The sequence below is a fragment of the Myotis davidii genome, unplaced genomic scaffold, assembly GCF_000327345.1.
Source record: "Myotis davidii unplaced genomic scaffold, ASM32734v1 scaffold238, whole genome shotgun sequence".
In the NCBI taxonomy this organism is placed as follows: domain Eukaryota; kingdom Metazoa; phylum Chordata; class Mammalia; order Chiroptera; family Vespertilionidae; genus Myotis; species Myotis davidii.
The window spans coordinates 3,013,729-3,029,901 of NW_006293779.1; the positions used below are offsets into that span (position 1 = coordinate 3,013,729).

General features: G+C 38.8%; 1 protein-coding gene and 1 long non-coding RNA gene across 3 annotated transcripts in view; both read right to left on the reverse strand.

The window, feature by feature from the left end:
- Positions 1-1,537: 1,537 nt before the first annotated feature.
- LOC107183718 lies at positions 1,538-3,064 on the reverse strand. Its single transcript, XR_001514524.1, has 3 exons — positions 2,971-3,064; positions 2,316-2,431; positions 1,538-2,023 (listed from the first exon to the last, which is right to left on the reverse strand). It is a non-coding gene; the product is annotated as an uncharacterized LOC107183718 (long non-coding RNA).
- A 556-nt stretch (positions 3,065-3,620) lies between these two features.
- Positions 3,621-16,173, reverse strand: part of YPEL5 (yippee like 5) — a 13,394-nt gene continuing 841 nt past the window's right edge. Inside the window, exons 1-3 of one of the 2 annotated variants that reach the window (XM_006767427.2) lie at positions 16,090-16,173; positions 6,977-7,141; positions 3,621-5,485 (exon numbers count right to left, since the gene is read on the reverse strand). In XM_006767427.2, coding sequence (XP_006767490.1) covers positions 5,261-5,485; positions 6,977-7,117 — 366 coding nt within the window. In that variant the 5' untranslated portion in view covers positions 7,118-7,141; positions 16,090-16,173 and the 3' untranslated portion in view covers positions 3,621-5,260. The remainder of the gene's footprint in view (positions 5,486-6,976; positions 7,142-16,089) is intronic. The other variant, XM_006767426.2, reaches the window with a different exon arrangement.

The following is a 16,173-nucleotide window of genomic DNA, read 5'->3' on the forward strand; positions in this document are numbered from 1 at the left end:
CCGTGAGCCGCTGCTACCCACAGAACCCGGTCAAAGCCCCAAAAGGAGAGGAAAGGAGAGGAATATTTCCTGAGGCTGCTGCTCCAATTAATGCAGATTGGCCTAAACCCGTGGTCGGCAAACTGCGGCTCATGAGCCACATGCAGCTCTTGGGCCCCTTGAGTGCGGCTCTTCCTAAGCCTTAGGAGTACCCTAATTAAGTTAATAGCAATGTACCTACCTATATAGTTTAAGTTTTAAAAATTTGGCTCTCAAAAGAAATTTCAATCGTTGTTCTGTTGATACTTGGCTCTGTTGACTAATGAGTTTGCTGACAACTGGCCTAAACAAACAGGAACATATGATCTACCCTTTCTGGGGCCAGAATCTGAAATCAGGGTGTCTGGGGCTGTACCCCTCCAAGGGCTTCAGGGGAGGGTGCTTCCTGCCTCTTCAGCTTCTGGGGGCTCCTGGCCACATCCTTTCAATCTTCATGTGGGCCCTCCTCCATCCTCCTGGGACAACTCTGGCATAAACAACTTCCCCATCCCCTGTTCACCTGCCCACTTCCAGCTGTGCCCACTTCTGGTTCATCACAAGACCTGCCCCTGTTCACCTGGCCACTTCCAGCTGTGCCCACTTCTGGCTTATCCCAAACCCTGCCCCCGTGTTCACATGCCCACTTTCAGCTGTGCCCACTTCTGGCTCAGCACAAGCCCTGCCCCATTCACCTGCCCACTTCGGGCTACTCACTTCCCCTGCCCCCATTTCTGGCTGATGATGTGACCTCCTCCTCTTTGCAGGCAGCTGAGACTCCTGTGAGCTAGACTAGTTGAGGGGGAGGTGGCCCAAGGCCAGAGATCTCTGCTTCCCGTCTCTGAGCCTGGAAAGTAAGGGTGGAGCTTTGTGAGTACCTGCATCATCCTTCAGCTAGGGGATAAGCAAGCAGGGGAGTCCCTGAGCCACCTAGTCTACACTTCCTACCAATCACTAAGCCCTTGTGTGCCCACTGCACTGTCTCTGCCAAGGACTGGGCCGATAGGGGGCGTTGGCGTTGGGAGACAGGGTGAGGCACAGACATCGGGATGAATCTCCCTGAGGCCCTGCTGTCCCCAGAACCTGGTCAAAGCCCCAAAAGGAGGGGCAAAGAGAGATATATCCTGAGGCTGCTGCTGAGACAGGGCCTAGGCACAGACACAGGATGACTCTCCTGATGGGCCCCTGCATTGCGAAGTCTCGGACAGCTCCTCTGCTGGAGTACAGGGTTCTTCTGTCCCCAGAACTTTTTGAGTCAAAGCCCCAAAAGGAGGGGCAAGGAGGAATGGATTTCCTGAGGCTGCTGTTCCATGACTACAGACGGGCCTGAACAAACAGGAACATGTGGTCTCCCAGTTCTGGGGCATAATCTAAACCAGGGTGTCTTGGGCTGTGCTCCCTCCAAGGGCTCCAGGGGAGGGTCCTTCCTGACTCTTCAGCATATGGGGCTTCTGGCCACATCCCTTCAATCTTCATGTATGAGTCGAATTTAAATAACGTTGAAAGCATTTTGGTCATTCTATATGTTAGAGCAAAATTTATTGTGAAGGGTTGTCCAGAATTTAAAAAAAAAAATCGTGAATAAACGGGTGTTTAGGCCAAATATTTCACTATATCCTAAGAAGAATCATTTAAGGGTTTGTTTTTATAAGTTATGCTTGAGAAAACTACGTTTCAAAGGTTAAGTCACACAGTTTCCAAATTCTCATAGCCAATATATCTCTATCAGTATTTGAGGACAGAGCCTTAAAGTCTATTGATCTTTCCAGAGACTTTTTCTCTCTTTAGTCACCTTATCTAACTGTTGTACTTACCCATTTTGAAGTCAGTTTTTAACAGGTGGAAATCATAGTAATCTATTTTCTCTTATTTACAGTTCTCAGCCTGTGGACCTCTTATGACAAATACTGGTTTACCAGATGGTAACACACCACAACCACACATTGAGTTTGAATAACTGTATGAGTGATTTTCATGTTTTAGTAGATAGGTTTATCTTTGCAGTTTGCTGAAAAAAAAAATCTGGATTTCTTGGCTCTCCCTCAGAGACCAATTCAGTGCTAGGGGAGGGAATAGGGGCATAATTAATTTACTGTTTAACCAGGCACCCAAGTGATCAAATTGCAGATGATTAAAAAAACACCTAAATATGTAGTGATGTCTGGGGTCACAAAATCCTTCATGGTGTTTTTGGAATGCATTCTATGCCTAAATATAGAAGTTTTAGTTTGGGAAATCGCAATACCTTAAAATAAAGAAGCCATACATTTCACACCCCTTTTAGGATAGGTAGAATCTACCTTAATTTTTCCTCAGTTCTGCTTTATCTCTAAAACATACTTCATATCAGTGCAAAGTGCTGGCCAAACAGGATTTTTTCAGTTCAATCTTGCTCTGTTCCCAATTCACACCGTCCCTAGATTAGAATTAAGAGTTTGAGTTTTACATGGCTCCTGGTGTGTAGCTGCTCAGACATCCAATTAGCGGTTATCTGTTTAAACTGTGAGGGTGTTTTTTATAATTGTGGAAATGAACCATCATAAATGTATCTCTTGAATAATTTTTATCATCAGTAGTTTTCCAATCCTGCCCAAACAAAAGTTACCTGTGGATGGATTTAGGCTTGCGCTGTGGCTCAGACTCTACATTTAAACATCCCATATAACTTTTATGAATAGGTAAATTTAAAAAACAGATGTGGCTACACTATTTTTCTCCTCCAACCTCAAAATAGCTTGTCACAATTGTAACTTAAATCATTGCATAATCACTAGCATATTTTTTACTCACAATATTCACCTTAGGGTCTCTTTAAAGCATTCACATTAAGATCACATTAAGGTGACAACTTAATCATTGTCACCTAAAACTAAGAGGAAAGATTCTAAAGTTTTCAAAGGAAAAAGCTTAATGTGTACACCCTTGAGTAACCTACTTATTTTGCAGTATACTCACCTTATTTGGTTAATCTTCCCATCCCAAAGCAGTATCATTTTCATTAGTGGTTTTCTATCTCAAGTGAATGTGTTGACTTTTCTGTAAAGAATCCATTCTGGCCGAAACTGGTTTGGCTCAGTGGATAGAGCGTCGGCCTGAGGACTGAAAGGTCCCAGGTTCGATTCCGGTCAAGGGCATGTACCTGGGTTGCGGGCACATCCCCAGTAGGAGATGTGCAGGAGGCGGCTAATCGATGTTTCTCTCTCATCGATGTTTCTAGCTCTCTATCTCTCTCCCTTCCTCTCTGTAAAAAATCAATAAAATATATTAAAAAAAAAAAAAAGAATCCATTCTGACTGTATCTTCCTTATTGCTTGTTGTGGTTATCTGCCTCTGTCACCTTAAAATTAACCTAGCGATATGACTTTTTTTGTTGTTTTTGTAGTTGTCAGCATCTGAAGCAAAATAATCTCAGAAAAGTTAATACTGGTGAATTAAATATACCAGGTGTAAATTAGATAGAGTTAACTAAGCCACAATGCCACCTGGCGTCAACTGAAGCCAGCTATAGCCATTCAAAGATATGATGTATGTGTTCATAGATAAAACTAAGACAAGGTGATTACTAGATAAGGATCAGTGAAAAATAAGTAGCAGTATTGCACCAATGCAAGTCAAAATATACTTTATTATAACAGCAAATGCACACAGTGCTATAAGTAAGGCATGCTACTAGGAATCTGCATATAATCAAAGACCGGTATGAAATGAATGGGAATGAATCTTGTTTCTTAATGCTTGAAGATTTAGTCCACAGTGAAGGAAACACAGAATTTGTGTCCACTTATCTCAAATGCATTATATACCTACTTAACCAGACTTCTAAGCCTCTAACCAAGAGCCCAAAGGTAAGAGAAATTTAATCTTAACTGAACTGACAAGTTACATCTAATATCAATGACAGATTTACTAATTGAGATAAATTTCCTCTTTAGACAAAGACCTATAAATTGGGCACTCAAACATCCATTCAAATTAGTCAATTTTAATGTCATTTACTCTACCAGAAACAAATACTAGATTACTGAAATACTTTGAATAAAGAAACGTTTACATGTTAATAGCTCATAATGAAAATTTTGGGCTAAGATTAACACCCTGAGTCAAATTTGATTCCCTTCCACTTGAAGGGACCAAGTACAGCTTCAATTTCAATCGCTGAGTTAGGAAAGAGTTGAGAAAATAATGCCTATGAGAGCTAGTCCTTTGATGAAACTATTAGGCTCTACAGACTTGTCAAAATCAAAGCAAAACTGAGGACAGGCTGAAATGCTTTGCAGAATAGTATTTTTAGACAGGCTGCTTCATCTCCCCCTCTCTTTTAGAACAGATGCAGATGATATGCTTTCTGCATGAATGCACATTGACATTCTGTCCAACTGTTTTCTAAATACAATACTGTAGGGATTTAAACAGTATGCTTTAATTTAAACAAAGTAGTATCTGATAAGCAGTCAATTTAGCTTAAGAGTTGAAAAGAAACAGTAATATGAAAATGATCAAATATTCTACTCTTTTAAAGAATGTTTTTTAAAAGCAACACAGGACCAAAAACATTCAACTATTACTTTATTTATATTACTATGCTTACGTTACATGGAAAGGACACCAAGCAGTTCTGCCCCATTTCAGGAAAAGTTTCCAATCAACACCAATTACGTGGTGACAAGTAACTAGGAATGGTGGCATCTTTGGGTCAAGACCAACAAGGAAGAATGGGCTCTGGTGCTATGGTTCATCTCCAACAAGATTATGGCACAATGGCCAGCACAAGCCATACTAACACTGAACCTTTAGCGCTGGTCACAAATTCGGATCTCTTCTCTGAAGCTAGCAAATCAAGTGAAATAAAAAAAGTTTTAAAATAAAGCCCAAATACATTTAAAAACCATGCTCTTAACACATTTTCCTTTCAAAATTTACATAAAACACATTTTTCCACTCTAATAGCCCAGATTTTTTTCTCACATAGCCCACCATGTAGCTGCAGATAGATTATTCTGCCTCAAGATGTAAAAGTAGGGAAAAAAATTTAACAGCATCTGCATAATATTCTCTCTACATACTGTTGTTGGATGTAAAATAGAAAATTAAAAAAAGAAAGAAAGAAAGGTTCCATCTTAGATTCTCATAACCTCTTGTTCCGCAGTTCATGAATCCGACTCTGTGCTAAGGTGACAGTGTATGTAAGTAGATTTTTGTTTTCAGTGAAGGAGACCTGGGAAAAGATGAAGTTCTCTCTTTTTCTTCAAGAGTTATCAGATGGTACATGCTCCTCAAAACCCTCACTCTCTCGAACTAGAGCACGTTCCAGGATCACACGGCCTTCCTTATAACGCTGGCTGTCTTCAGTGGCAAACTCATAGATCCATCCTAGTTTGCTATTGCAGTTTTTACAGCTCACATCTCGAACCATGTGGCGGCCAGTAAGCATGACCCGGTCTTGCACTTCACTGTACTGCAGGTTAACTACCTAAGAAACGTGAAAAAATTGCAAAAGCAAGTAAATTATTTGCCAAAAAGTACACAATACTTGGTTGGTGCAGTTAACAGCAAATTCAGAAAAGCAAACAGCAGTTACTTTATCAGACCTACAACACCCCCCTTCCCAAGGGCTATTTTTAGAAGCTGCTGGGACAGGTAAACATCTGGAATTGCACTGTACTGGACATCTAATGAGATCACACATTAATGTACTAGTCCAATCCACACTATAAATACTAGTTACATTTCTGAGTTGTACAGAAGAGTCCTTGACTTTGATACATAAATTGTAGGGTTGTGTCTAATTGTTATTATTCACTATTCAATCATGAGTGCAAAACAAGGCTACCAATGTAAAAGACCTAGTACACAACAGATTTTATTTAAAAGTTTACTGAATTTGTTTCTGAAAATACATTTTATATACAGACTAGGATAAGCCTACTTTATATCATACATGACAACACATTGTTTTCAAGAGAGTTCAAAGAATCTGTGAAGAATTTCCAATGATTCTGAATACGCTATACTTTACTTTTCTGTAAAGGGCCAGATAATAAATATTTTTGGCTTTGAGGTCAATGCGTTCTTCATTGTAACTATTTAGCCTGCTGTTGTAGCACAAAAGCAGCCAAAGATAATACATAAATGAATGGGCATGGCTGAGCTTCATTAAACTTTTAAAAAAAAAAAAAAAAACACAGGAAGCTGGCCTGCCGTGGTGTGCCAGCTCCTGCCCTATATCCAAATAAAGATCAAAGAGTATACACTACCAATTCTTTGAGAGAAAAACTTGTTTCTGAATTGAACAGAAGGGTGTCCACTGGGGAAGTTTAGATGACCTTCTAAGAGCAATGCATTTGTACTAGTTCTGTTCCTTAGCCTAAAAGACTTGGAAATTCAACCTCACTAGTACACATTAGACTCCAGGAGGCAGATATCACATCAACTAATTTCAAAGCAAGTCAGAAATTAGAGAAGCAGATAGATTAGACAATTGTTTGTAAATGAGTAAACTTCCTGTTGGCAAACCTATGTAATAAACTAAATCATAATCAGAGGGATGACTGGTGAGCATAAATTAGAGCAAGGGAAGTTGGTTAGATGATTCTTATTCATTTGCATTGTCAAGCTATTTCCCTATAAAAATAAATCAGTGATAGGAATATGGGGATGTCTCAGCCCCTTCCTTCAATAGTCTATGAAGTCCCTACTAAATTCTTACACTAATGTTTTCTAAATGGAGACTACCCTTCTTATTGTAACAGTCTTTCAACTTCCAATTTAAAAAATCATATTCTAGTAATACCTTCCTAAGGTCCACTCAAAGACAAGTTAGTGGGTAATAATTTCTACAGATTGCAGCTCTCATTCTTAAGCCTTCCTAGTATCTCCAAGTTCTGAGGAGTATTCTGGAACTACCGTCAAATATATCCACCACTTGACCCACTTAGGAAATGAAATGGATTTTCTCACAAACCTTGTTAAAAAGAAATGCTCTTCCCGTGGCTCCTGTAAATCGAGTGGAGATGAGTTCTGAGCGGTTGGTCAGAATCGTATCGCAGTTTGCACAAGAAAACAAACGGGTACCACCAATATGATCAAGGAAAATTCGGCCCATTTTTATAGTTGAAGTTCTAAAACCCTAGGAGCAAATGGAAAAGGACAATAAATGCATTATGATTTTAAAAAATTGTTAGTACTACTTGGTGGGGGTCACAGGGAACCATTCATATATGTGATCTCTGTTTTATAATATTCAGTATGTGAAATAGCTGACCGAACAAAAGGATCCAAAGTTCATGCACTGAACCAAGAAATTGGCACATGCAATCTAAGAATATTTTAAAGAAGAAAAAAAAAAAAGAATATTTTAGAAGCAGTAAGCCAAGGAATTAAGCATGCTTAGGCAGGAAAAGAAAGGGTATTGCTTCTCTTTTGGTTAGTATGAAAAAAGAGTAAGAGTGTGGGATATCAGAAATGGAATGATGAAAAGCACAGGTAGAGAAGTGAGAAAAAAGGTTTAGCTCAAATGTTAAGTATACATTGTGAGTATGGGTAATTCGAGAAAAGACTCGTGGAACGTGAGTGAGTTGATCAGATAAGAGTAGAAAAAGGGGCAATCACAAAACAAGTGGATTTCTGATCATCAAGTGTTATCTACAACAATATAGGGGTGATGGCACCAATATTATAGTACAGTTTGAGTCCATGGAGCACTGTACTAGGTACTTCACTTATTTCAAAAACCATCGCAAGTCTGTGAGGCTCTCACCCCCATTTCATAGATTATCCAAGGATATTATCTGGTCCTAGTTTACACAACTTTCAAGAACAGAAAAATCATAACAAGAATGCAAATAACCCAACTCAAAGCCAAACTTATTCCATTACTGTACTTTGCCTCCTCTAAGAGGAGGGCACACAAGATGGTCTAAGCTTGGCATAAGGCTAAAAAACAAGTACAGTGAAGGGAAAGATGAACCATTATAACATAACTTAGTTAATATATCATACTGGTTAAGTCACAGACATGATGAAACATGGGGGTGGGAGGAGAGAAAACTCTGAATCCAACTTAGATCTAGTCAAGATTATACTATAGCTTTCATTTAAAAAGTAATTTATTCCTGGGTGTAGTTGTTAGCTCTTGTGTTTTAAATATTGAATATTATACGTCTTTGAAATGGCTTGCAGAATATAGTTGCCACTATGAAAAAGATTCCACTGTCATCTTAAATTTGGGGAAATTCCATTACAAATTTTAAAAAGTTCCATTTCTCCTTACACCTGTGAACTTCCTCAGCCACTGGAAGTCCTGATGCCATCAGAAATGCCATTATCACAAAGATCATTAGGACTCCCATTAAACATTATAATATGGAAGTTTAATAAGGAATGGAAAACAAATGGTGGATATAAGTACATTTTATAACTGCCTCCTTTTTTTTTTTAATGTGTAGCCGATTAGTAAATGTGATTTTTGATATGACTGGGTTTAAGTGTGCCATCCATTTTGCACCTTTGTTGTACCTTTCTGCCTCCTTTTTTTTAATGTGAAGCCCATTAGTAAATGTGATTATTGATATACAATTTATAACTGGTAAAAGGAAAACCAGTCCACAAATAAGAATGTCTATGAATAAACCTTGGGTAAAACACTGAGACTTAAGACATGATATGTAGTTTTCTATCTTTCTGCAAAAGGACAATAGCTAAGATTTACTGCCTATTGTTTCAGCCCTTAATATGATAGCATTACTTTTTCCAGATGGTGCTTAAGAACACAATGCTGTTACAAAGTCACAGGCTGCAAATTTGAGGCTTGCAGGCTGAATTCATTTGGTGGTTTAGGGGTAGAGCAGTGAACAAAACAGACAAATAACCCTTTTCTCACAAAACATATGTGGCCATGTTTTATTTGGCCTACACAGTTTTATTCTTTAAAAAAGAAATATGGAATGGTTCACTAATTTGCATGTCATCTTTGTGTAGGGGCCATGCTAATCTTCCCTGTATCATTCCAATTTTAGTATACGTGCTACTGAAGCGAGCACCAGTTTTATTTTTAACACGTTAAGTGCCCAGCCTGTTGTCTTCCGAAGGGAAGTATAGTGTCAGTTACCAGTGACTGACAGAGTGCTTAATGTGTTAAATAAAAAAACAGTTGAGCTGCCACTTAAGATTTGAGAGATTTCATTAAAGAACCTGTTTTTTTGGTCTTCTTTTTTTTTTTTTTTATAAAAAAACAATGGGGATACCTGGCAACATGGGCAAGTATTTATGTAGAGCAACAACTAACTAAAGTTGAGAGGTAGCTACAACTTTACATCTCTCACTGCATTTGCTCAATCTCCATCCTACATCACATAATTAACACATTTGAGTTTAAGAATCTATCTGTATATATAAAACCCTAATATGCAAATACACTGAATGGCGGAACAACTGAACTGGTCACTATGATGTGCACTGACCACCAGGAGGCGCCAGACCAAGGTGGGGCACGGGTCACTGTCATCAGGGCAAGCCTCTGGTGGTTACTGAAAATTCTTTGCTCCCTCGTGCCACGGTTCCGCCCGGTGCTCACACCCGCTGCAGGTGCCCAGCACCAGTCCCAATCTCTCGGCGCTGTCAGTGGGGTGAATGGCAGGACCAGCGCTGTCAGTGGGGTGAGTGGCGGCTGCTGGCCCTGATCGCCCCTGTGGGCTTCTCCACCTCCCCCTGCTCCTGGAGGGTGATTGGGGGCAGCAGCTGCAGCTAGCACGAGCTGATGGTGCTGGCCCTGCCCACACCTGCTGCTGGCGCCAGCCCCAATCACTCCACACTGTCAGCAGGTGCGAGTGGGGCTGGCATTGTCAGCGCTTGGGAGCGGCGGTGGGGGCGGGGCTGCCAGTAGACAGGGGACCAGGGTCCGTGGCAGGGGCACAGAGGATGGGTCGAGACCCACCCGTGTCCACCATAGCCTCGTGGTCCCCACAGTTCCTTTCAAAGTGCACACATTTGTGCACGGCCCCTAGTCTTGATAGAAATAAATCATTCATCAATCCTGTGAGTTGATTTTGGTCATGTTTCTTACTTCTGGTCCTTTACAGAAAATAATCAACAACAAGGTTTTACAGTCTCACCTTTTAAGACATAGTCTTCATGTAATCATCATAATTAGCAAGTTAATATTCAAAAAGGGAAGGGGAGGCCAGACTTTGTAAGCATGTTTACCTGTGAAGTTTCACCAGGAAGCTACAGCTTCACACAGTATTATACCTCCAAGGGGATTAATACCCCTCCCTTCCCCCATCTAGTACTGGATTGTTGGGGGAAGATAGGGGAGCACAGAAGTAAGGAAGATGTTGGGTAGGTTTCCTATATAGCTCCTGCTCCACACATGCATAGTCTCCCTCATTATCAATATCCCCCACCAGAATGGTCCATCTGTTATAATGAATGAACCTACACCAAGCATGTCAAACTCAGAGATAACATAGGCCAAATAAACAAGGTTTAAGTTTACGTGGGCCGCAAAAAACCCCCCAAAACTTCAATTTTGATAGAAACATAGGTTTATTTCAATAGACATGCTAAATACAAAGAACTTAAATGAGTAATTAATTGTTCACATAAAATAGAACATTTTAATAAAAATTAGTTTTTCTTGAACATTAACTTACCAGACACTGAATAACTGCACAAATAAGTGTAACACAAATAAACCTATCTTGTTCTCTGAAAGCGAAATATTTCCTGTTGCGCACAACAAACAAGTCAGTACAAGACTAATGATGTGGCAATCGGCTGCTAATATTCGCTGCTAGTTATTAGTGGAGAGAAATGGTGCTAACGTTGTAGTTCCTTATTAATTATGTATAACAGGATATTGTAAAAATTAAGTTACGAAATTTTAATTAAAACGGTATGTTTCTTACATACTGTTATATTGGCTAGGCCGCAAAAATATTTGTTGTGGGCTGTGAGTTTGACATCTCGGGCTATATCCTCGGCAGCATTTGGTGGTGTCAGTGTTTTGGATTTTGACCATTCTATTGGGTGTGTAGTGGTATCTCATTTTTGTTTTAATTCACATTTCCCTGATTACATATAATGTGGGGCATCTTTTCACATGCTGCTTGCCACGTCTTTGGTGAGATGTCTGTCAAAGTCTTTGGTCCATTTTTTAAACAGGTTTTCTTGTTTCTCGGTTGTTTTTTTTTTTATGTTTTAGACAGTAGTCCTTTATAAGATATGCCTTTTGCAAATATTTTCTCCAAGTCTGTGGCCTGTCTTCTCATTTTCTTGACGTTGTCTTCCACAGAGCAGTTTTAAATTTTAATAAACTTAAGCTTAACCAATTATTTATTTCATGGATCATGCCACTGGTGTTACATTTAAAGTCACTGCTGTACCCATGACCATGTAGGTTTTCTCTTATGTTCTAGTTTTTTAGTTTTGCTTTTTTTCATTTAGTCCCGTGATCCATTTTGAATTTTTTTGAAGGGGGTGTAAGGTGTTTGTCTAGATTCAATTTTTTTGCACGTGGATATACAGTTGTCCCACACCACTTAGTAAAAAGGCTATCTTTGCTCCACTGTATTGCCCTGCTTCTCTGTCAAAGATCAGATTACTATATTTCTATGGGTCTATTTCTGGGCTCTCTATTCTGTCCCACTGATCTATTTGTCTTATTCATTTGCTGATACCACATAATCTTGATCACTATCATTTTATAGCAAGTCTAGAAGTCAGATAGTGTCAAGTCTTCCTATTTTATTCTTCTTCAATACTGCATTGTCTACTCTTGAGTCTTTTGCCTCTCTATAGAAATTTTAGAAGCAGTTTGTTCATATTCACAAGGTAACTTGTTGGGATTTTGATTAGGACTGCATTGAATCTACAGATCAAGTTAGGAAAAACTGACATCTCGACAACATTGATTCTTCCTATCCATGAACATGAAATCTCTCTCCATTTATTTAGTTCTTGATTTCATTAGAGTTTTATACTTTTCCTCATATAGATCTTGTATACATTTTGTGAGATTTATACTTAAATATTTCATTTTTTGGATATCTTTTAATTGCATATTCCACTTTCATTAGTGGTATTAATACATACACACACACACAAATTAAATATTACGGTAGCTTATTCTTCAGTCTGGCTTATTGCTAAATAATTTCCTTAAAAACAGGGGTCAGCAAATTAAGGTCTGTGGGCAAAATGCAGCTCACCACTTGTTTCTGTATGGCCCATAAGCTAAGAATTTTACACTTTTAAATGGTAGGGGAGAAAAATCAAAAGAAGACTATTCTGTGACACATGAAAATTACATGAAATTCAATTTCCAGTGTCTTAAAGTTTTATTGGGACACAAACACCGCATATTTATTTATAATTGGCTGCTTTCTCACTCCAACGGCAGAGTTTGAGTAGCTGCAACTGAAACCCTATGGTTTACAAAGATTACAATATTCACTACCTAGCCATTGACAGAAAGTATACCCAAAACCCCTGCTTAACCCTTTGCGGTCGTATTAAATTTGGACATGGGTGTCGTACTGGTCAGAATTAATTTCCATTGAAAGAGCAGTGATACATAACATGCAAGATTATGAAGGATAAACAAGATTTATTAATTCTTTTTTGGAGCTACGTCACTACTAGTAGAATCACTACAATCGTTACCACTTTCTACGTCAGAGTCAGTATTCAAGGTGCCAAAATTCGATATCTCCGATTTGTCAGGGCAATGTTTTGGTTCATGACAAGGTCGCTTAGACACTTAAGAGCTTTCAGAGAAATTATGAACTGATACATGAATGAATAGAGTTAAGATTCGTACGGTTCCTTGCTGTGGTGGCTGAGAGCAGACATACGACTGGAATGGTAAAAAAGCTTTGGTGGCTGAGAGTAGACAAACACAAAGGGTTAAAAATCTGTTCAGACAGTGAAAGAGCCTTTCATTTAGAAAGCAGGCAGTCTTTCTCAGACAAAGTAAATTTGGTTAGCATTCAGGTTCAAGGATCAATATAAGTATTTGAGAAGGTCAATTTAATCCTGCTCCCTTTTTTTAAATGGTTTTTACTAGCTAAAATCTTTAATTTTCTGTAATCAGTTCAGCATGCTGAAGATCAACTATAAAAAGATTATAAAAATAGATAATATATACCCAGCTTCTGCCTTCTTCTCTCCTCACCCCCAGGATTTAAACAATATAGTTCAGATAGTTGAACTCTTGAGTTAGACTGCCCAAGTTCAAATCTCAGTTCTGTGCCTTAAAAGCTGTGTAAACTTTGGGGAATGTATCTTTCCCTTCCTCACCTGTAAAATGGAATTGTAGTATCCACCTGAGTTGTGAGAATTGGAGAGATAATACACTCTTAGAACAGTGCCTGGCACAAAGTAAATGTTAAATAAAGGTTCATCTAGTAAAATAGATTACCTTCTTCACCATTCCACACCCCAACTTCCCTCTGCTATTACAGATGAAGAAAGCAAGGCTCAAAAACAATATAGAACAAGTAACAATGACTAGCTTCACCTCCTGTTAATTACTGAAAAGCTAAGTGACCAGGTGACAGAAATTACAAGGAGGGAAGTTAGATGCTTTTTGAAGCATCTCAAATTATTAGTGTCACAGTGCTAGGTCTTAAAATAGGTACTTGCCTCCCTGTAATTAATAATCCAATTTGGATTCAACTCTGGCAAGTAGAATACCCTAAAGGAGGCAGCACATACCAGCCCTAAAAATACCAAGAATAGTAGGTGTTGATTTGCATCTCTAAGGAACTACTTCACAGATAGACTTTCCAAAGACCACAGAAAACACAAACCACCAGAACTGAGACAGGCTTTTCTAACTGCACCAGAAGGTGGTGGTGGGCAAAGGTAGGATACAAGCCTCCACCTGCAGGAAACCTAGTACAGAAAGGGTTAAAGGAATCTGCCATTCAGGAGAGCTTGTTTTGCAAAAGGTTCAGCTAAAATGGAAACATGAAGCAGCATGCTTGTATTTCTGGTTTTGAGTCTCTCCAAAACAAAGAAAGGAACAAAACCCAAGGAACTTTTAACAGTGCTGGGTTGTTTACTATAATTAACATTTAATGTTACTGTAATCTCATTAATTATTTTCATAGTGATTTGTAACCGAATTCTATTGAAAAGCTACAAAGGAAAATAACAAATTGAGTTTTATCCACAAACCAATTTTCCGATTTTTGTACAGAATACTCACCAAGCCAAGGTTTCAGTTACACAAGAAAGCTGTGCTTTCTTTTTCGTTAATTCTTTTGCAATACCTGACCAGTTTCCTTTGCTATGTTAAATGATTTTCTGGTGGTGGAATCAGGTCTCCATTTGACTGTAACTTTTACATTTTTGTTCTGTATCCTCAAATAATGTATTTGTTGTTGTTAAATGTTTTTCAAGTTTACTGTATTTCTATAACATTTTTTGTTTAGTCATCACTAGAAAATAAGACTAGTCATGTAACTCAGTGAGTCATCTAAACAATCCAAGTTGGTAATCTCCCCAGTCTTTTGCCAAGACAAATTCAAAATCTCTAATTTGTTGAGATGCAATACTATGAGTCAGTCTCACACTGAATAGACTAGAGTATAATTTAACTACCTGGTTTCCTGATATAGGTGTCAAATAGCAAGTTCATGTCACAGCTAAGATCAGTTCCTACTTTACCCAGACATTACTACACAGAATTACCAGAGAAACTGGTATTGATTTACATAGTCACTTAGATACTTTATAACTGAAAATGGCATTCTGGGCACAAATATACTTAGGACTAGCTTCACAACTCATGATTATATTTAGGACTAGCTTCATGTCTCATGGACTGTTTTTTTTGCAGGCTGGTAGCTAAAGCTCTTCTTTTAGTTTTAATTTTGGTCTTATTTCCTTCTCCCTTTTATTGCTTCTAAACGTTTTTTTCTCTTCTACCACTTAAGTAGAGCATAAGAAAAGGCAAATAAGTCTAGGGGTAAATCCTCAATGACCTAACCAGATATTATTTTAGTAAAACCCACATGGATTTTACTAATCCTTTTAGGAAAGTTGTTAAAATCTAATTCACTTCAGTGCCCTTGTATAGAGTTAAATAATTTACTCGTCATCTCCCTCTCCTATAGATAAGATGGTTCTTAGAGATAATCATTAAAAAACAAAAAGTCAACTAGTAGGCCTGTATTGGGCACTGAGCTGGGTGAGCACACCCTCTGAAAAGGTAGACATCAATCCTTTCCAAGGAGCTATATAGTCTAGCTGGTGTTCCAGTGTATACCCATAAAAATAATGGGATATTTGGAAAATATTTTGTGTGCCAACTTGCACAAGCTTCACCTTCTCACTATTTGTACATGCTCTAAAAGCCTTTGTTTTTGCTCCTAGGCCTCTGTTTGCCTAATAGCAACCTTCAAAACCTCTTCATCTTCTAGCTCTAATCAATACCAATCCACTCCAGAACACTTCCAAATTCACCTTACTTCATCGCTCACTGCCCTATTTTTGATCTCTCATAACACTCATTTCATAACTAATATTTAACTTTGCATTGTTACTCAACTGCCATCTGCCTACGACTCTTCACTAAATTGTTAGCTGTAAGAAACAATTCTAAATTTTTTTTTGCAATTTCCTTTTTACCTAACACAGCACAAGTATGCAATAAACTTTTAGGAAAAGAATATACCAAGACACTTCACATCTGGCATAAATATGTACCCTGTGTTGGAAAGCAGCTGAAACACTTCCTATGTGGCTGTGCAAAAAAAAATAGCCAATATCCCATTACCCCGCTACTTCACCAGCAAGTCTAATTTTCTAAAAACAAAAAAACACAAACCAAGGTTAGCCTGAGGTTACTTCAGGTTTTCCACCTGTCAAGGAAACCTGGAATAAAAATCCTCAGATTACCAACAGGGTTCTGTTAACAGAAAAAAAAATTAAAAATAAATGAGCTGTACACGTTCCAGCCTCTCCCTCGGAGGGGAGGGAGGACTGATAGGCGGCGTGAGGATTAAACAGATCTTTGCAGCAGTCCAGGTTCCAACTCCTGCTGCTCACAGTCCTCCCGGCCCCACCTACCTAACAGAGTGGAGAATGGAGGGGTTGCAAGAGCGCGCCGACCTCCTGGCAGCGAGGAGGAAGGGCGCGCGGGGCGGCCGCGGG